Source organism: Protomyctophum parallelum, assembly GCF_964188405.1.
Source record: "Protomyctophum parallelum genome assembly, chromosome: 3".
Lineage (NCBI taxonomy): Eukaryota > Metazoa > Chordata > Actinopteri > Myctophiformes > Myctophidae > Protomyctophum > Protomyctophum parallelum.
In genome coordinates, this window is record NC_139698.1 from 22,024,848 (window position 1) to 22,045,756 (window position 20,909).

General features: G+C 45.7%; 1 protein-coding gene across 9 annotated transcripts; it reads right to left on the bottom strand.

The window, feature by feature from the left end:
• Window positions 1-3,869: 3,869 nt before the first annotated feature.
• LOC310855911 (uncharacterized protein) lies at window positions 3,870-16,606 on the bottom strand. 9 transcript variants are annotated; one of them, XM_083761102.1, is made up of 8 exons: window positions 16,242-16,606; window positions 15,560-15,704; window positions 15,103-15,184; window positions 13,227-13,416; window positions 11,726-11,794; window positions 8,796-10,875; window positions 8,415-8,639; window positions 3,870-8,114 (listed from the first exon to the last, which is right to left on the bottom strand). In XM_083761102.1, exons 6-8 carry the CDS (start codon window positions 10,645-10,647, stop codon window positions 5,824-5,826), a joined length of 4,368 nt encoding a protein of 1,455 aa, XP_083617228.1. In that variant the 5' UTR covers window positions 10,648-10,875; window positions 11,726-11,794; window positions 13,227-13,416; window positions 15,103-15,184; window positions 15,560-15,704; window positions 16,242-16,606; the 3' UTR covers window positions 3,870-5,823. The 9 variants fall into 9 exon arrangements, with proteins under 9 accessions (XP_083617228.1, XP_083617221.1, XP_083617220.1 ...); XM_083761095.1 differs by lacking the exon at window positions 13,227-13,416 and having other exon boundaries at window positions 8,415-10,875; window positions 15,103-15,180; XM_083761094.1 differs by lacking the exon at window positions 13,227-13,416 and having other exon boundaries at window positions 8,415-10,875.
• Window positions 16,607-20,909: the final 4,303 nt, after the last annotated feature.

The following is a 20,909-nucleotide window of genomic DNA, read 5'->3' on the forward strand; positions in this document are numbered from 1 at the left end:
GAGGGGGAGGCAGCTTTCTCTCTCTCTCTCTCTCGCTCTGTTTCTCTCTCTCTCTCTCTCTCTCTGTCTCTCTGACTGTACTTTTCTGCTCTCTCTCTTGCGTACAGTCACGGGCGCACGGGCTCGGGTCTATGTTGCCAGATTTTGCGACTGAAATAAGCGCCCATGCAGTTCTATGAAAACAAGCCCAAAAGAAGATAATCTACAGACTGATGAGCACTTAAAAAATAAATAAATAAATAAAATCATCCTCGATTTGAAAATAACTATTTATTTCCACAAAAAGCTTGGGAAAAGGCTATTTTATTTTTATTCTGGCTATATTAAACAACAATAATAATAATTTAACACAAATCTGGTATGGAGGATTGGGGGTCCAGTCCACCCTGGCACAAAACATTTTTCAGATGGGGGTCCGTGTGGACAAATCATAGGGGACAAATAAATGGGGGTCCTTGGCTTGACTTGACATGGAAATGTTTGGGAATCGCTGGTTTAAACAACATTAGGAAACAAGCCTAAATAAGCAAATAACTACACTTTAGAAACAAACAACAAAAATAAATGCAAAGTAATGCTTTGCAAGTAATGCAAAGTAATGCTTTATGGGTTTATGGAGTCGTCCACGGTTAACAGTCTTTGTATTGAGCTGTGCTTGAAATGTACTGTAATTCTCCAAACTAATATTTACAAGCAAACAAGCCCAATATCGCTTATAATAAGCGGACATGGCAACTCTGGGGTGTGTGGGCGTGTGTGTGTGTGTGTGTGTGTGTGTGTGTGTGTGTGTGGGGGGGGGGGGGGGGGGGGGGGAGTGTTCGGTCCGCGCGACGGCTGTCCTCGCTCAGCTGGAACGAACACGGGCAGTTCACGTGACGTCGTCACATCTCGCAGGCTGGAACAGAACGGGGGTGGGTGGTGTCGAGGCGTGCACCGAACACCGCACGCTCCTCAATATTGATGAGGAAGACATAGCAGACGTACATACATGATACATACATCTCTCACACACACACGCGCCTATATAAGTATAACTTCATGATCAAACATATTCATGTCAGTCAACCGTCAACGACCCCCAAATAAGGCTATTTATTGGCCGCGTTTGACCCCATCTGAAAATATTTTGTGCCACTGGCCCACTGACAAAGGGCATCACATCAGAGAAAATGTATTTTGTTGAAAATAACAGATCTACAAGCTCACGCCAAGTCACATCGCAATGCGCTGTGAGCTTGTAGATCAGCTATTTTCGAATAGCTAAAGTAGGCTATAACTTATACGATATGCACCTATATGATTAAAGTGGTTAAACTGATTTTGAGGCACACTGGGGACCCCCTCCTAGCTCGGGGACCACTGCGGGCCCCCGGACCGCACGTTGAGATGCCCTGCTGCTCAATATTGATGATGCACACACCTACCTATTAACTTCCTCGTGCCACTCCTCGAGGAAGGGTTTTTGTTTGTGTGGACAGTGTGTGCTCCTCCAACTCCCAAGTCCTGCCTCCCTTATCCCTGCATGGCATGCCATGCCGGGCCGTGGCCTGCCCTCAGGCTGCCGCCCAGTCACAACCAAAACACGACCTCGACCTAATTATTTGCGGTTATAAAGCGAGGAACTAATAATGCAATTGCCTTTGCTTATTTATACCATTCAGCGGTTTGTTTGTTTGTTTGCACGCCCCATATAACTGTTCGCCTGCATATTATTGTTTATATGCACAAATTAGTATTAGGCTACTAAATATGCATTAATATGCATGCATAATTAGTTCATACATTTGAGGTATTTCCACCCCACCCCAATATAGTAGCCCGTGTGGCCTAATTATCAAGCGGCTGACGGAAGGAAGGAACGTAGTTTTGTCACTATGCTTCAGTAATCCAGAGAAAACGTGAGCGGTGTGTGCCTGCGCTGTTCAGGCGAGAGGAATACACCAGCAGCACGTTGCTTCCCGGGGCACACTCAGCTCACTCGGCCTCGGCAAAATAGCCCTGTTCTCCCAGCCCCGCACATGTTCCAGGCACGCGGGGACGAAGGCCGTCTGCTTTTGGCCCGCTCCGCGCTCCCATTGGCTGCGGCGCGCGCGGCTCCGCCCACCGCGAGCGCCCATTGGGCAGAAGTAGGTCAGCGGCCCCGCCCCCCGCAGATCCACCCCATGCCTCTGCCGCGTGAGAGCCGTTCGAAACACAAAAGCGCGAGAGAGATGCGTCTAGTGTGTGTGCTGTGGAGTCTGATCGGGACACCATCCCCTCTCTGTACTGTATGTACACACCAACATACACATGCACCCACGCACGCAGTCAAAGGCTATACCACTCGACTGTACAGTGCACAGACTGTACAGTGTACACGGATTCCCAGAGGCGGCTCGTGCGAAATGCACGGGCGCGGGCCACATGAGGTCGTGGAACAGGAACATGCAAATGAGATCAACATTAATCTGGTGGAAAGAGTTAGAAAACAAAACAAGGATGTTTTCAGTTGGAATATTCTATGAATAAATTGGATAAAGTCAGACACAGCCTGACCGCCAATTAAGTATTTAGAAAATAAATATAGGCTTGTTTATGTTATAGTTTGTACAGACTCAGAGGGACCACTGAATGATTTGGCTGCAGCACAGGCGACTGCAGTGCTAATGTACAGCGAATGGTACTGAGAGACGGTTATTATAAGGACAGCAGTATAGCGGCCCCACAAGTGTTTGAAGCCAGATGGCCATGCATGCTGCTGATTGATTTAATTGGGGGAAAGCATGGTGTCGAATTTTCTTAGACTATAAAGTATGAATTCATTAGGCCCACAGCACAGCTGTGTATTTTTTCGAATAGAACCTACAGTTATGTCCTGACAGAAAATAGCCTAACTGAGATGATTATCTTTTGTCACGTTTGGAAAATGGTGGATGTATACCATTTTCCAAACGTGACAGTTACATACAGTATATCACTCTCGGCTTATGTGTCATCACTAGTCTTGCATGTCCTGTATCTTGTGGTGTAGGCCTATATTAGTTTCTGCTTGCTATTCAAGAGACACGAACCTCAAGATAAATTCCATGGGAAGACAAGACAATACCATTTCAATTGTGGCAGGCTACAAATTAGCCTATGATCTCTCTTTGGACTTCTGAGTCAGTAGTCCCCAGCTTTTTCAGGCGTATATCCCTGGGCCTGCATGAATGACAGATCAGATGCCTGGACAGACTAAGTGTTAAATTAACTGACTTCTTGAATAATACTAAATTAGGGGGTGGATGAAATTACAGGGATTAGTGAAAAGGTATTCACATGGGAAGCTCATTGTTTAACCAATTTGTCTATAACATTTTTGGACAACTGCGTAGCCTATCAATCACATAGAGAATGAATGGTAAATATGCTATAACTATATTAGGCCAGCTGGCCAGGTCATCATGACAGGTCACTTACCGTCACTACATTCAAGTGTGGCCCATTCTCAGTAGACCTATCCTATACATACCAAGAATAACACATGTTCTTTCTTTTGTGATTTTCAAGCCTTTCATCGCCTGATGAATAAACAGCTATTTGCATACACAGAGCAGCACACACATGCATGCACATGGTGTGAAATACATGTGACTTCTACCCTCAACCACATGGGCCAGTAGTCAAAACGAGTTGCTTACTGCCATCTTGTGGCGGTTGAGTACAACTGCGACCGAATGACGAATTTATACCCCGTAGGACGACGGTGTGTCACTGCGATGGCGCATTAAATTAAGCTTTAAACAGCCATTCATATTCATTCCCTGCACGAATCACAACACACTTAAAGGAAGAGCATGAAGAGAAGGTTCACCCATATTAACTTGAGTTGCCCAATAACGTGGCATGTATATTTAAAATGAAATTTATTGGTATATTCACTACATCCCGAAATCCATTTAAAGCACAAAGTGATATGAACTTCACATAGGACATAAAGTTGAATAGAATTGTGAAACTGCAATACTGACTTTGGTAACAGTGACAACGTACTAATATTCAATAACTACCAGTATATGTACCGTCGCTCTATTGGTACTACATCATTAACGTCCAATAATAAATGAATAGAAAATAGATGAGAACACTTATGGTTTATTCAACGCTGAAATATAACCAACTACTGACCTCTCGGTAAATAAAGTGATAGAAATCTACTTATAGCTATATTTCTTTCTTTAAAAGAAAATAATAATAAAGGCTTGACTGGGATATGGGCATTTCTTCAGTAAATAAAGTGACAGAATGTAGAAGAAACTATTATTTCTTTCTTTAGAAGAAAAAGAAAACAAGGCAATGGCAGGGTATAAGAGCACGATTGCAAAATGGCCAAAAAGAACAGTGGGGGGTTAAATATGAGATTGGCATGATTGGGTTACACACATAAATACATGTAGGCTAATGATAATAATACATCTATGGATAGGTCCTTGTCCTACAACAACTGCGAAGTAGAAACAATAAATGCAAAAAAAAAGCATACAAATAACATGACACAAACGTGTTACAGTACACTTGTTTAACCAGTCTTCAATCTCTTGGTATAAAAGCTATGAATATTTCAAAACAAAAGACATTTAAAGGTGAGCATGATATAAGCAAGGCTTTTCGTTAATTTTCCTAATCTTCACCTTTGTTTTTGTTTTGTTTTTGTTTTTTGTTTTGTTTTTTTTTGGGGGGGGGGGGGATTGTGTCAAATTGTTCTGTATCGTCGCTGTAGGGTAGAAAGAAAGCTTCTACTCTACAGCAGTAGGGTATTATGAGAAAGAATGTCTTTCTCATAATGATTGAATGAATGCCCAAATGCATACTACAATGTCACACAAAAATAGCCGATCTACAAGGTCACAGCACTTCATGAGTTTGTAGATCTGCTAATTACCCCCCCCCCCCCCCCCCCAAAAAAAATGTTTAAGAAGTTAAAAAGTCGGTCTGGGTTTATTTTTTATAACCAATGAAAAGTACTAAGACCATGTGAAGAAATAATAACTATATTGGAGCCATTGGAACACAGGCTCTTTTTTCCATATCCTGAAAAGCAACAGTTTTACACGGTTTTCACCCGACAGTGACGTGGGAATATGCACCAGCTCTCACACCTTTGGGGGATATACTGAATAGACCATCACAAACATAACGCAGGAGTGAATTCTCAACCGTGGCAAAAAAAACGAGAACCGAGAACAAACATGCAGTGACAAACTTGACTTATCGACAAATGTCATTGCCCCCACATTCCCATACTCCTAATAAATGCACTTTTACAAGTTAGAAAATAAAATAGAATCCTCAGAAAGCCTCTACGTGAACAACAAGAACAAGTTACACAGCAGAGACCGTTATCATAGCAAGGTGTGGCAGGGATGCTAGCGAGAGTGTGTGTGTGTGGAAGGGGGGGTTACATTAGCAGGTCACCTAAACTTGTCTATCAACCGCACAGTGTCAGCCAAGCATAGTGTCAATGCACTTAAGGGGTTAATGAACCTATGGAAACAGTCACTTCTCAGAAATTTCGGGTGATATTCTTAATAGGATGCTCTACAGTAGTTTGTTAATACACTCATTCCAACAGGTGGTTCAATGTCACAGATACCAGGCAAATGTCTCCTCATGTCTCTTAAAAAGGCATCCGATGCTTTCCCACCATCTAAAAGTCATTTGAAAGGCTTTTCCTTGTGAAAGCAAAATAATTCCTTTTTCTGACTGCCATCTGTGTCAGCCTGGTAGAAAGTTCAGTCCGTGTACTCTCCCTGTAGGGAAAGACATCTCCCTCCCTCTCTCTCTCTCCCCCGTCCTCTTGGACGATTACAGGCCGATAGCGTCTCCTCTGTGTAGTCCTTTGGCCCTGCGGCGGCAGGACACCTTGTGCCTGCGGAGGAGCGCCCCGTTCCAGAAGCACGCGGAGCAACGGCGGCAAGAGAAGGAGCCCAGAGCCCGGTGCGAGGCCCGGTGGACAAACGCCGCCAAGGGCCTGTGAGACTGCTTCCCGCACACGCTGCACCTCAGCCGCTCCTGGGACGTCAGGGCTCTCTGCGGGTGCTTCACCACCATGTGGACCAGCAGCCCCGCCTGGCGGGAGAAGGCTGCGTTGGGACACTTGGGACATGCAAAATGTTTGACGGGGACTTGGAGCGAGGCGTGGATGTGGATCTTTGACCCCCCGGTCGTGACAAGCTCGTAGCCCTCCCCTCCCGGCCCTCCCCCTCTCCTGATCTTCAACAGGAGAGAGCCTTGTCTTTTTGTTTTCAGGTGCCTTCTCAGTGAAGAGGTTCTCCTTCGCCTCCTTCTGCTCCCATCAGCTCTGGCTAAACCCGAGGACTCCCGTTTGCCCCAACTCCCTTCTCTAATCTCGGACCTTTTCTTCTTGTGCCTTTTTATCTCGTCTGGCGGCGGCGACTGGGTGCTTTGGTGGCTGTGTTGGTGAGACTGCGTATTCGTTTGGGGATGCTGTTGGTGAAGATGAGGATGATGATGATGTGAGTGATGCGAATGGTGGTGACGAATATGAAGATGTTCAGTGGAAGGCAGCTCCGTCAGCGGTTGGAATGGCGCTGTGGTGTGAAGCGTGTGACTATGGGAGCCTGCTGGGTAAATGTGTTCCCCTTTCACCCCAGGCGGAGAGTGCTGGTGGTGGGGCGGCATTATGGTGGAGTTGGGCGGCAGGGGCTGAGAGTAAGGCAGGGCACCGGAGGTGGAGGACTGGGCAGAGGAAGCGTCGTAGAAGAGGGGGGGGTAGCCGGCCGGAGGCTGTGGCGGAGCCACGGTCGCTACACCGTGACTCTGCCCGACATGGCCGTCGCCGGACGGCGCCATTTGTAACAGGGCATTGGTGGCCGCCTCGCTCTCAGACACAGACTGTCCGCCGACATCGTCCCCCCCTCTGTTGTCCCCCGGGCCGCCGTTGCCGGCATCCTGCGGGTTAGCCGGCTCAGAGCGGGCCAGTCCGTGCTGTGACTGCCTGTGTCTGGTCAGGCTGTTGGAGTACGCGAAGGCTTTCCCACACACGTCGCAGCTGAACAGCTTCTCACTGCCGCTGTTGTGCACCGTCTGGTGATGGGCGGTCAGATGGAAGTGGTGGCGGAATGACTTCCAGCAGATGGCACACGTGTAAAGCCTGGGTGGGGGCTGGGCGTTAGCTTCCTGGGGTTTGACGTCTTGAGGATAGGAGTAATAGGCGGAGGATGAAGTGGCGGTGTCACCTTGGGTCTGGCTCCTGTCTTGGGCCACGCTACACTGAGGGTTGGTGTTAAAGCTGTTCGGGTTCTGAGCGGTCGGGGTCGTGGGCACCTCCACCAGCTCTCCTTTCTGATGGGTCTTGATGTGCCTCCTGAGGCTCTGCGAGTAGCCAAACACTTTGCCACAGCTGCTGCATTTGTAATTCTTTGCCCCAGTGTGAACCGTCTGATGCTTGCTGAGGTGAAAAGCCTCTCGGAAATATTTTCCACAAACGGTGCAGTGGTGAGACTTCTCCCCGCTGTGGACTCGGTCGTGCCTGCGTAAGGTCTCGCGGCGTGCAAACCCCTTACCACACACGCTGCAGAGATAGGGACGGGGAAGACCACCGGGTCCAGATCTAGGGATGTACTGTCTGCGCTTGGGGGGCTGCCCACTAGCATTTGGATCTTTCTTTGCTCGGGGTTTGCGGGGCCGTTTCGGTTTCGCAGAAGGGTTCTGCGGGTTACGACTCATGCCCTCCGGGTTCCCCTCAGCGCTAATATAGCTCTTATCAATAGTAGATGTCGATGAGGGTGACCCCAGAGGGCCTAGGCCCAATCCTCCCAACAATCCCCCAATAATATCTCCCCTATCGTCACTTCGGCTCCCACTGCTGCCTGCTGCCGTTATGGCAGAGATCGCGTTGTTGACAGAGCTGGTGACATCGTCTTCGGAGTCATCCAGGAGAGAGGACAGGGGCAGGTGAGGCTGCTGATGGTGATGCTGGCCTTGACTCTGAGGATGACTCTGAGGATGAGGATGTAGTGTCGGGGCCAATGGCGCCTTTCTCAGAGCCGAGCCCGCCATTCCACTGCCACAGGGGGACGTGCCAGAGTAGCACGGCGACGGGTTACTTTGAGAACGCTGGTCGTCGTGGTAGCCTGTGTAACGATTCCGAGAGTAGTCAGTGGGGTATTTACTGTCTGATCTTTCACTAGAACTCCCTCCCCTTCCTGACTGATACAGACCATGACACCCTAAACCCGACTTTGGTTCTCCGTCACCCACTATGATCACCCCATCATCCTCCTCAGTTTTCCCATAAATTACCCCTCTCCCACTCTGATAACCTCCCCCATTCCCTCCTGCTCCCCCATTCCCTCCTCCTCCTCCCCCCCCTATCCCAACCCTGCCTTCCCTGTCACTCCCCGTCTTGGCGCCCCGTGGTTTGGGTCCCCTACCTGGCTTTCCGCAGGTTCCAGACGCAGCGTGGTTGAGCAGGGACGTGCTCTCGCGGAACGAGCGTCCGCAGGCGGGGCACCGGAAGGGCTTTTCCTCGTGAATCTTCTCGTGGCGCGTCAGCGACTCCCGGCGATTGAAAGCCCGAGAGCAGGTGGAGCAGCCGTACGGGCGCGCCTCGGAATGGATCACGCCGTGCTGGAGCAGGTGGCCCTTCTTCTTAAAGCCTTTGCCGCAATCAGAGCAATGGAAGATTTTGTCAGGGCTAGGGCAGGAATTGGATGGGGGCTGGGGGGTTTCTTGGGTGGAATGGGGAAGGCTTGGGTCAGGCTGTATTTTAATGTGAATTGGGTTTGGCCCGGTCGTGGCAGAATTACTAGTACCTGCTGCTGTCGGCTCATGCATGCGCATGTGCCTCCGAAGACTTGACAGGTGAGTGAAGCTTTTGCCACACTCTCCACAGCTGTACTCGGACTCTGCGTCAGGCTGTGCAGGGTTAGGCTGCATGGAACCCTGGTTATTAGCTTTTGGAAGGTGAGAATTGTTAGTAACTAGCACTGAGGCTACAGTGGAGGAGGGAGCAGAGTTAGAGGAGGAGGAAACAACTGATGACGAGGACATACCAACCCCACCACCGATCAGTGCTGGGGGCTGGCCATGGCTGCTAGTATTAGGGTTGGCACTGTGGCCATGGCTGCTACTGCTGTTACTGTTACTTTCAGATTTCCTCTGAGGCAAATAGCCCGCCATCGCTTTCTTCCTCCTACTGCTGCTGGTCCCGCCTCCACTGCTTTCCCCTTTACCATCGTCCTTGGACAAGGATAAATGAAGTGGAAGGGGCAGGGGGGGCAACCCCGCTTCCTGCTGCATTAGGGAAGCTATCTGATTGGATGAGAGGACAGGAATGCCCTGGAAGTCAAAGCCACCCAGGGATGAGTGCTGGGAGCCTGGGTGGAGTGGGTGATGGGGATGGGAATGAGAGTGAGGATGGGGCAAGGTGTGGTGAGGCAGCTGCTGCTGTTGGTGGGGCTGATGCGAGGGCTGCTGGGACTGGGCGGCGGAGTGGCCATGCGAGTGAGATGAATGCAAAGCCGGAGGCGGAGCCAGGCCAGCGCTAGACTCCCCTCCCGCCTGACTCAAACCGATCCCTAGGTGGTTGTGGGTTCCCTGCTGTACGAGGAACTGCTCTAGGCTAGCGTTCGCAGGCACTCCACCCAGGAAGTACTGGTTAGCGGCTAGCATGCAGCTAAACTGTTGGTGAAGGCTCCGCGCGTCAGACTGGGCGCCAACAAGCTGGTGGCCCAGTGAGCTGACTGCGCTGCCGGGTGGGTTATTAGAGGTGGCCACTGAACTGGAGGGAGAAGGAGAGGAAGAGGAGGGGCCGGGCGATGCTTGGGGGACAGAAAGGCCGGGGTGAAGGGGAGGGGGAGGTGGAGGGGCAGACGTTACTAGCCCCCCTAAGCCGCCTGCACTCCCACCACTGCTCCCCCCAGCAAAGTGGTCAAAGCGGCTGGCGTGCAACTGCTCCTGGGCCAGGGCGGCCTCAGATGAGTGGAAGGAGCGCAGGAACTGGGGATAGCTCGGAGCGTGGCTGGAGCTGCTGCTGCCACTACTGCCACTCATTTTGCTCGACTTCGAACGCGAGCTGTGAGAAGACGAGGACGGCTGCTGCTGTAGAGGGGGCGGGGGCGGGGCACTCATCTTGGCAAATAAGGAGGGGGAATCGGAGAACGCGTTGCTTCTAGACCCTTGGAGGGGTCCCAGGCCCAGTCCAGACAGAAGAGCTCCGGACGACTCTGCCTGCTGCTGATGCTGCTGCTGGAGTTGATGCTGGTGAAGTTGCACTTGCTGCTGATGCTGCTGCAGTTGACGATCTAAACCCAGGCCTTTGAACTGGTGGGCCTGGTGGCCACTTAACATTTCTATAATGTCCAAGTTGTATTTTCCAAATTGGAACATTTCCCACTCACTGCCACATGGGGGTACGGGGGGCACACCTCCAGCACTGGGAGCAGCGACTATGATCCCTCCGCTGCTGAGGGAGGAAGAGCTTCGCCCGAATGATGACGTTAAACTACTACTGGCCCTGCTGGAGCTACTTAACTCACCTCGGCTGGATTCTAGAATCCTCTCAATAACACTGTTGCTGCTGTTGCTGCTGCTCTCGCCTGAGCGAGCGTTTCGACTGCCGCTGCTACCACTTCCGCCCGATCTCCCACTGGCCCCACTCTCCATCCAAGAGGAGAGGGGACAAGTGTGAGAGGAGAATGTTTGTGATGAGAAACGTTTAGGGGTCTCTGAGTTACAGATAGACTCCCGGGCTATTTAAAAAAAGGAATTAACGGGAAAGTTGTTGAGGAGTTCAAAGGATTGTCTGATCGTTTCCCATGCCCACTATTTACTGTATTGGGGTCCAGCGCTTTCCTTCATCCAGGACATTTTGCTCGTTCAGCCCAGAATTTTCTGCAGTTGAAAAACAAAAAAAGAAACAAAGAAAGAAAATTCAGCTGGAAAAAACACTAGCAATCGAAACAATAAAATAATTGTATATATATACATACACACCAATTATACTAATTAAGGCTCTGTTTAATTTATAGCGCAGTCGTTCTCACACTGTCCAGCAAATGGCCCACGTGATTGGGTGGGAGATGTGCCATTGGTTGAGAATGAGATGATGTATGACGATGACGTATGATGATAAGAGCGCCCTTCACTTCACACGGGTGTGATTTTTTACTTTCAAGGACCCCATAACCCCATAAGTGGATAAATGTTCACTCTGACAGTTACACACCTGTAAGGGGCCATTTGGAACCCCCTCAAGGAATGACACTGACAGTTACACACCTGTAAGGGGCCACTTGGAACCCCCCCAAGGAAAGAGGGTGGACACACTTTTGAGACCACAATTATGAGTCCTCAGGGCTTTTTGTGTACTTTTAGCATTATTGTATAACTGTACCTCTGTACATTTTGCTAACTTTTAATAAAGTAGTCAAATCAATCAAAAGCCTTAATTTGTATAATTGCTAAAACCTGTGAAGGAAGAGCCCTATTGGAAATTATTTCCAATATGGCTGCTGTATATAGAGCCTATATGACATAACAGTGGTTCCACAGATTGAAAGCTCATTCATTTTTCCCGTAGAGATTTCAGAAAATATTTACATAAATTATTCCAAGCCTGGATCCATAAAACCTTTGATTCTGTGCCAAAACATTTGAAAAACTCTTGTTTTCACAACAAAGGTTTGTGTTTTAGGTTGTTAATAGAGAAAGTAAAAGATGAGTCTATGACAAACTGACATACCGTATTGAGCCTATGACACAGTATGGCATTGCCCTAGTGTCCTCCCCGTCACATTCAGTCTAGTGCCCCCTGTCAAAAACAGCAAAAAGAAAACGCTGAAACGAAAGAAAGCAGAAAAAATACAAAAAAACACTCATCTTTAACTTTCTCTAATAATCTAAAACATGAACCTTGGTTGAAAAAACTGAAGTTGTTTTTTTTATATAGAATCAAATGCTTTATGGTCATGTTTCACCAGGAGCCTGGTTGGCTTGGTTCCATGCTTAAAATGATAAATATAAATATTTTCAATAAGGTCTATGGCAAAAATGAACAGGCTTTGGATCTGTGACACTGCAAAATGGCCGCCACTGCTATGCCCTATTGGTTAAAAAGCCTTTAGCAAGTTAAAGATGCTATAGACTCTCGAGGCAGACAGTTAGCTCACAAAACTTCCAACTGCTTCCGCCTAACAATCTGTACACAGGAAGTGCTGAAAGTCCACTGAAAATAAAGTGAATACCCTGTGTCCTCTCCACTTGGTAGCGTTTGCAGTCACGTAAGTTGTGCTGTGACATCAAACTAGTCAAAGCCTATCTTGCTACTTAGCAGAAATGGACATTCAAAAAATATTTTAAATTCTATTTTCGGGAACAGAAATTAGAAGATGACAGCATGTTTAGGGAGATTGTGACGGCTTGTTTAAGATTGTGGCAGAAGTTGTCTGGCTCGAGAGACTATGCTACGACTCTTGCTTCCACCTGGGAGCAACCAAGCAGAGCAAATGACAAGCAGAGCTAATGAGTTGGTTTGCTTATCCAAATAAGCCGTGTTGGATACACAGGGCCATATGAACAGGGACATATTAAAGCTAGTCAGTTAAATAAATAAGCTGGAATTGCTTTTTCACGAGCTAAACTGAAAATAATTGCCCAGTGTGTCATTTAGTTCACTTATGTACTGTATACCTATCCTACTTAGATTCAATAGTATGCTCTAAATGTCAAGAGGGTATGTTGAGTTATCTCTCTTAAATCAAAGTTTTCCTGATCCTTTATTCATGATTCTATTTTGTTCTTTTAGCATATTAGCTATGCTGAAATGAAATCGTTCACTTTATTTAGAACTTGCTGCAGCTTCAATTAACAAAGAGCAACAAAATAGCTTTGTTCCTCAAGAGTAATAATCATGAGCACATCATTGTACGAATTGTGAAAATGTCCCATCTACAAGCTCACATGTGTGACGTAATCTGTTGTGAGCTTGTAGATCGATATTTAACAAAAAAATGTTTTTACCTGAATTGTCTGTACCATAATTACCAGTTAGAATAATCTAAACTTAACTATGAGGGTTTAAAAAAATATTTTTCCCTTCTTATTAGCCTAGTTTTGATATTGATAAAAAGTGGGGGAAAAGTGTCGAAATCAAAGAACCAACATTCACAGGTATGATCTCACACCAATCCTTGAAGTTGCTACACTATAGTAGATGAAACGGAGTGACTTTGTGCATTCATTACAAGTCTGTCTGGCGGTTTCCATGAGTCCATGAAGTGCCTTTCTCTCATACACACTCCTTTCTGATGAGTCCGTACAGCCAGGAAACCATCTGGGGTCACTGTCAGTCTCTTTGTTCATGTGTTCCACTTCCTTCACTATTGAGCCTGTTCAGCAGTGTCACGTCAAAGATAACACAAGGGAAACGTATTCCTAGCCATGGGAAACCATGAGAGAATGTTAACAAATGCAGATTAAACTTTCCTTATTCCTGAGCCATGTCAATTATACATTTAGAAAAAAATACTATCTCACTTTAATGTTGCGGCTGGTAAAGGTGGGGATGATTTTGAATTATTTGATGTGTAGTTTAAATAATGTTTGTTCATTAACAGGGGTTTCCCAAACTCTTTAGTAAACAGAAAAGACATTTTTAACTCATATTTGCTTCTGGGGGTCCCTGGAACAAAATGTTGAGATGGGGTGGGCGGCCAAATACATAGACTATAATTTTGGGGGTTCGCCCTTGACATGAAAAGTTTTAACACCACTGATATAGCAATATACATTTTCAGAAAACAGTTTATAAGACATTTAGAATCTGCCTCAGGTCTTAATGGATTAAGGCTTACCAGTCACAGGCTGGTCAAGTGTTCCTATTTTTGAGGGATGGTGCTCAAATGTAGTCAGCTGACACATCTTTAAAATGTCCCTGGGCCTCTGAGTTTAAATGTAGTGTTTGTATTGATAACAAGACTACCCTAATAGTGTTATTCAGACGCTTTCCCTAAAACTAAAATAAAAAAGCAGTTCTCCCTTCATTAGTTAGTGAAGTCAGTGAACATCATCATAATCTTGATTTCTTTGTATAAAGAAATGTAAATGCATGCATTTTTTTCAACACAATATCAGACCTGCCAACCTTGGGATATTGCCACAGCACCCACGCACAGCACCACAAATTTGCGGGTGTTATGTTATAGAAAATTTCAAACCAGAAATGTAGTACATGATTGTACTATGGAGAATTCTTATACTGTATTAACATAGTTAACATAAATAAATATATAAATATAAATGTCAAAGCACAGTCCGTCTATCCCCATTGACTTTGTGAATGAACTATCAATGATCATGTTGCCTAAATAAAACCACATTTCTGTGCATGGTTTACATTTCCATGTATTAATCTAACGATTGAATGTGATTCAATTACAATTATCAGCTTATTTAAGTGCACAGTGAAAAATAATATTCAATTGCGGTTTCTATCCATTAATGAATTAATATGCATTAATAGATATAGCCTAGTCTGTATATTCATTCATATAGGTAGTATTGTCACTGACTGTATATGTTGACCCATTCGGAGATAAAGACAAGTGAACTGAGGAATAATAATAATGCTTTATGTCATTGTGCATTTCGTACGTGTGTACTGAGACCTAGAATTGCGTGTTTCTACTCAAAATGCGTGCAGGTTGGCAGGTCTGCAATATGCTCGTTTAGGTAACTCATGGATTAAAGACAATATAAAATCTCACGACTGAAAAATGTTGCTGTTGTTTTCTGGAAGACTAGAAATAACTAATAACCGGAAATAGGCTATCTACAACACTGTGAGCTTGTAGAGAGCCTATTTTTGGTGCAGGACACACTTCTATAGGAGACAGTATGCTGACTTCTATGGAATCCAAATGACTGAAACCAGTCTGAGAACTGAGAACTTTAATCCATGGGTAACTGGAACACACACCACAAAACAAAACACACTCGCCCCCATTCTTTTTCGTGGACAACTCGCCCCCAGCGGTTCTCTTCCATTTGTTTTGCTGAGGTTAAGGTTAGTAATACATTTATGTTTAGGCATAGTTTCACTGATGTTACGTTTAGGAATACCTGGTGGCGACCATTTCCGAGGTCACCGGATTTGACCCAGGGGCGAGAGCGTGTTTTGGGGTGAGCGTTCTTGTATTCCTTGCTTAGACACAGGGCGAAGAAGTGGAAAAGGCATAGATTAGTACAGATTAAATCAGCTGAACAGCTCATTTTTAAATCCACACAATAGGACATCCAATAATGAAGTGGTTCACTTCAAGTCTCAATCAATAGGTTTGACTGAAATTTTAAAAACAAGAACAGGTCATCAGGTCAGGGGTCCATTCATTTTCAAAGTATTTTCCGATTATTCAATGTAGGAAGTGAATTTACACTGAAAATATACATTTATAAATAATAAAAATTCTCATTCATAATCGTAAATCGTTACAATTGGTTTAACTTTAAAGTAGCCTACTGAATTGGCACATTGAATTGACCTCTGCCCTGAGCGTCACTTTACATCTACATTCCTCACCTTTTTAATATAGTTTTCTCCCTTAATCCAAGAAATTGGAACTATACATGAGAGTGTGTTGCTCCTACCGATGACTTGAGGGAGAACTCAGATGATAACGCATGGCATATTTCACTGCCTCTCATTTCAATGCAAATTAGGAGCCCTGGAAAGGGGGGTGGGGGGGAAGACACACATTGTGTGGATCAACATTAATTTGCTTCATGCTCATCATCTCGCACTGTAAACATTCGCGGTACAAACAAACGAGCACAAGCAATACAATAAACGTTACGTATATGCACTTGCGGCGGCAGCACAGTGTAGCAGCTATGGGCTGCATGGGAAAATATTTTTTGCAAAATAAATACAAAATAATATCTAGAACGTGCTTGCATGCAAAACTTAACGGTTGTTCTCGGCATCCTAATAAATCATTTTACATTTTTATTTGCTATTTCATCGCGTGCTAGATGAAGTCGCACGCACGCAGTCAAGAAGAGGGGGAAAAAAGCCCCCCCACATACATCATAAACCAACCCTCCGGAGCTAAAACGTTAGCTCAGTGCAGCATTCAACAATCATATCACAACGTCAAAACGCATGCATGTCGTACTTATTGCCACCAATAACGCTCTCTCCATGTGCGTCAAATAACGCAACAATCGGAGGGGGGGGGGGGGTTGTGTTTTTAAATGTTTACCTACTACGCATCTCTTCCTATAATAGCTCCAGTCAGACCCCGCCAGGCAGGCGGACGGGGGATCATGTAGGCCTGGGCACAGCACGGCACGCCTTCTATCTGTCCACACAAACCGCCATCCAGCAAGCAGCCACAATAGCTTAGTTTAGTCCGCTTCCATTTCTGGCTGCCTGGTGGCCGTTGCTGATCGCAGCCATTTTCACTGTTGTGGGGGAACGGAGCGGAACACTAGTCTGTGCTGTGCTGTGCTTCTCCCCCTCTCCTCTCCTCCTCCTCCTCATCGAACCCTCTGCTGCTTTCTGAATTCTGACGCCGTCCGACCCCGGGAGAGCTGTGTCTCTACGTGATTATTATTAACACCCCGTGCGACCACAATGAACACACTGACCCGCTAATGGTCCGGGGGTCTTTTTTCCCCTTCTTTTAGAATGGTTCCCCGATAATAATATTTTGGGGGGTAAAAAAAAAAGTGAGTGACGTAACGTGTTGCTGACTTAAAACGTTGGTCCTTTCCGGGCCCTGGGTTGTAATATTTCCGGGTAGCAGCGGGCAGGCTGCTCGCTACTGGTGGTGGCGGTTGGTTGGTGGTTCGAAGAATGAAGATCCAAATTTCTTTTGAGATCCACATACCACAGGAGATCAAAAAAGATTTGTGAGAGTGATCGGGTACCGTTAGAATTATTGTAGGCTATCCTCAAAGGATGGATACACAATATTATAGCCTAGGCCTACTTTAAATTAATACAAGTTATAAAATATGGAAGAAAGAGGGTGATATGATATGATTAGGCCTACATTTTCTTCAGCCTCAGTGTCTACTTAGTTACTAAGTAAATTTACTCTGATAGTGTCCTGGTGTAGGCTAGGTATATATTTACTGTCCACCATTGACTCAGACTGCTCAGAGTGAGTGGTGGACACTGGACAGCCTGCCCCATCTATACTAGCCTCCTGTTAAGATTCTTACTTTACTTGCAATACTGTAGGCCAGCGGTTCCCAAACCTTTTTGGCCATGCACCCCCGTACCTCCTATATAACTTGCATAAGCTATATAGAGACATAATTTCCTATTTATCCACATATATGCACATATGAGCCTGAATATGGCATATAGATGCCATATATAGGCTATATTCTGCATATAATTGCCATATATTGGCAGAATATGTTAATATATTTAAATTAAAACCATAGCACCACCATTGGCCTTTTCATGTCGCGCACCCCCTAGAAGGCGCCCGTGCACCACAAGGGGTGCACGCACCACAGTTTGGGAACCACTGCTGTAGGCTATACGGTGCTGGCCTACTTTATAGGTCTACTATAAAAGGCCTTTATAGGCCTCCTTGGGCTACAAAATGAAATTGCAGAGGGATGATCATTTTAAAAGCTATAAACAAACTTCTAAGGCCAACACTTACTTCAATACATATTCATTGTATCCTAGCCTACTAGAATTTCGCGGCCGCTTTGCGGCCGCTCATCCCAGGATTACTTTGCCGCGCACTATGGGAAGAAGGAATTTGGAGTTGACTTGTTATTGAGTTGTTAGTTTAGTTATTATTATGTGTCCTTATTAGTGTAGTGTAGTCAACACGTTATGGCTCATACACACTGCCCGGTATTTGCTCCGATTATGCTGTCGGGGAGCATTTTTGGCGCTGGCCGAGATCGTGCCTTTTGGGCACCGCTTAACTCAACCTTTTTTGTCCCAGGGCACACTTTTCATAGCCTAAAAATCTGGGGGCACACCTAGATATACGGTTTGTGTACACTGTATATATACCGGTGTGTATATATAGTAAATATATATAGTAAATATATATATTATATATAATATATATATATATATAATATATATATATATAAATATATATATATATATATATATATAGAATATTAGTGGTCCATGACATGAAAATGTTTGAGAACCACTGCTCTAAAACAACATTGGACAATGATGTTTGACAGTCAGCAATATTGTTGCTTATTCTAGATTTATTTTCTGACTTTTTCGGATTTTCTGACTTGATCTGGCCTGTTAACATTTTCATAGACCTGGTTGCTTGTTTCCCTCTCAGTCAATGTGGCAACCCTGGTCAGAGCCGTGTTGACTGTTGTGTAGCCTGAGCTAACCTTAGAGTATATATATTTATAGAGAAGGCACCCAGAGGAAATCTTGAGGCGAAATGGACATAGTGGCCGAATGAAGGTATTGCAGCCTGGCCCCAAACACATGAACGCGCTGTCCGTTGACTATCATTGTACACGTTCACGACAGACGACGCTCGTGCGTGTTCAACGGCAGCGCGTTCATGTGTTTGGGGCCACTCACCATTGCAATCCGTCCCAGAATGCACTCTGTTCCTACCAGGAAGGAGGAGTGAATCCGCCTCATGCGCTTTTGAGCAACTCAATGCAAGTGGATGGGAGGAGAACTCAGGTGTCTTCTCTATAGATATATATACTCTATGGAGCTAACGTGTTAGGTTTCTGGTCTAGAGGGGCGGGTCGCGGCTGAGATTTGCGCACGCCCTGATTGGATCTCATCGATCTGTCCGTCACCCCCGGCCCCTCCTCTCCCCCCTAGTGCAGCGCTACGTCACATCATTTGGAGCGATGCCCCCCCGTTAGGGTTGACTCCCACTTTTAGACCAGAGCGGCCAATGCGTTCCTCCAGGCTTTCAATTTTTGCACCAACAAAAATGAAAGCCTGGTACCGAGGCTAACTGTTGTGGGTCTGTATGATGATTTAGCTTAGCACACAACAGCTAGGAGGATGCAGCAGGCTGATGCCGTCATGTGTAACAGTATTTTGCGCAATTTATGTCCCCGAATTTATGGATATGGACTTATGGCTCCATCGCTGCCTCTTTCTTTAGTAGAAGTAGAAATTTAACGTGTTGTTGACTGTTTACCTCCCTCTCACACGCGCACGCACACACACACACAGCTGACGTCCTCTCCCACCGACGTCAGCTGTTCATTTATCTCCTTATTCATACATGCTTTGAGCTGAGAGAAGCTATAAAGCGCCTTTTAAATATGACAATGCTGTATATATATCAGCTGCACAGTTCAGGCAAGTGTCTGTGGCATATGTAACTTTAACAAAATAGGTTTGACAGCTTAAATCCGCGCGGCAGTGTTGTGTGTGTGTGGGACACGGGGTAGTGTTGTGTGTGTGTGTGTGTGTGTGCGTGCGTGCCATCAGAAGTACTGGCAGTAGCGAAATAACAAACACGATCTGTCTAATCGTAGTAGTTAGGCACAAACCAAGTACTTTATAAGAACAATGTTAATGTAACTAAGACATTCGCTGAGCGAGCTATATTTTAAATTCAGAGATTTAGAAGGAATAAGCGAAATGGTGAGGCGACTATCCGTGAGGTAAGGTTTCTCTGCGGAGTGCGGAGAGGGAGATCCATAGGGGAGATCACATTACAGCAGCCAAAGAGGGAGGGGGGTGGGGGTGGGGGGAGTTGCGAACTGTTTTCATGCGCACATCTTTTCATTGGCTAGTTCGCTTGCGCCACGTGACAACTTCTCACTCGTTAATATAGATACAAACACATGCCCAGAGGTAGCCTGTACAGAAGGACATGATTTAATATTTTTAACACTTAATTTTTGCATTGTCAACTCAAATGCCTTGTGATGTATCTTTCTAGTGTTAAAAGTCAGTGTGTTGTATTTATAATGCATTCATGTGTTCAACACCTTAATATTGCAGCTGGTAGGTGAGGTTGATTTGAATTACCATGTGCTGCTGGGTAGCTCTGGTCCATAGATCTAATGCGTTGCATTTAGAGCTATGTTACTGCCAACTTCCGGTGCTCGCATGAATGCAGACCAGCCTCTCGTCTTTAGCGTAAATAAAAAAGAAAGTTTTTGCTACTCACCAAAACAGAAAGCCTACTTTCCTTAGTGGAAGCACTCTAAGCCCCCCACCACACATAAACGCTACTTTTTGGCCAAAAACGGATTTTGTTTCCGCCGGAAAAAATTACTTTTAGTTACTCCAATGCGTCCTCTACCGATATTGCCCAGAGAATTGCCTCATAGAGAATATTTTTCCTCCGGTGAAACAAAATCCCTTTCTTGCCAACAAGTAGGCTACCGTTAGACGCATTAGAGCTATGGACCAGAGCTAGCTGCTGCGGGTAGCTTACCTATAGACAAATTCACAGAGGGGTGCCCTGGGCGCGGCCATTACTGAGGTGTAATCCATAGAGCAGGTGCTCCGTAGGCCAGGTGTAGCTAATCAGTGCAGCTGCGCTTAATGGTACACCTCAGTAATGGCCGCACCCAGGCAAGCCTCTGTGAATTTGTCTATACATCATACTTTACATCAGTTAGGCTAATGTATGTTTTGTATTCATCTGCGAAGCTGTCAAATAGTAAAACAAGGACAATATTTCCCTTTGGAATGTAGATGAGTAGAAGTAGAAGAATTGAAAGTAAAGTGCAATATTTGAGTAAATGTATTTAGTTACTTTCCACCACTGCCTCATGGCTGGTGTTAAGTCTTTATTAACTAGTTTGATGAGTGTATTGTTTCAGTGTGTTGTCGTAGCTGATAGAAAACATGTCCTTGAGTTGAGAATATAAACGGGAAAATGGCATAGAAATGGCAAAGATTATTACAATCACGTTTATCGCAGGCT

Coding starts and splice junctions, on each gene's coding strand:
- LOC310855911 (XM_083761101.1), bottom strand. CDS start 10,647: ATGGAGAGTGGGGCCAGTGGGAGATCGGGCGGAAGTGGTAGCAGCGGC. Junction 8,115..8,414: donor TGGAACCTGCGGAAAGCCAG/GTAGGGGACCCA, acceptor ATCGTTACACAG/GCTACCACGACGACCAGCGT.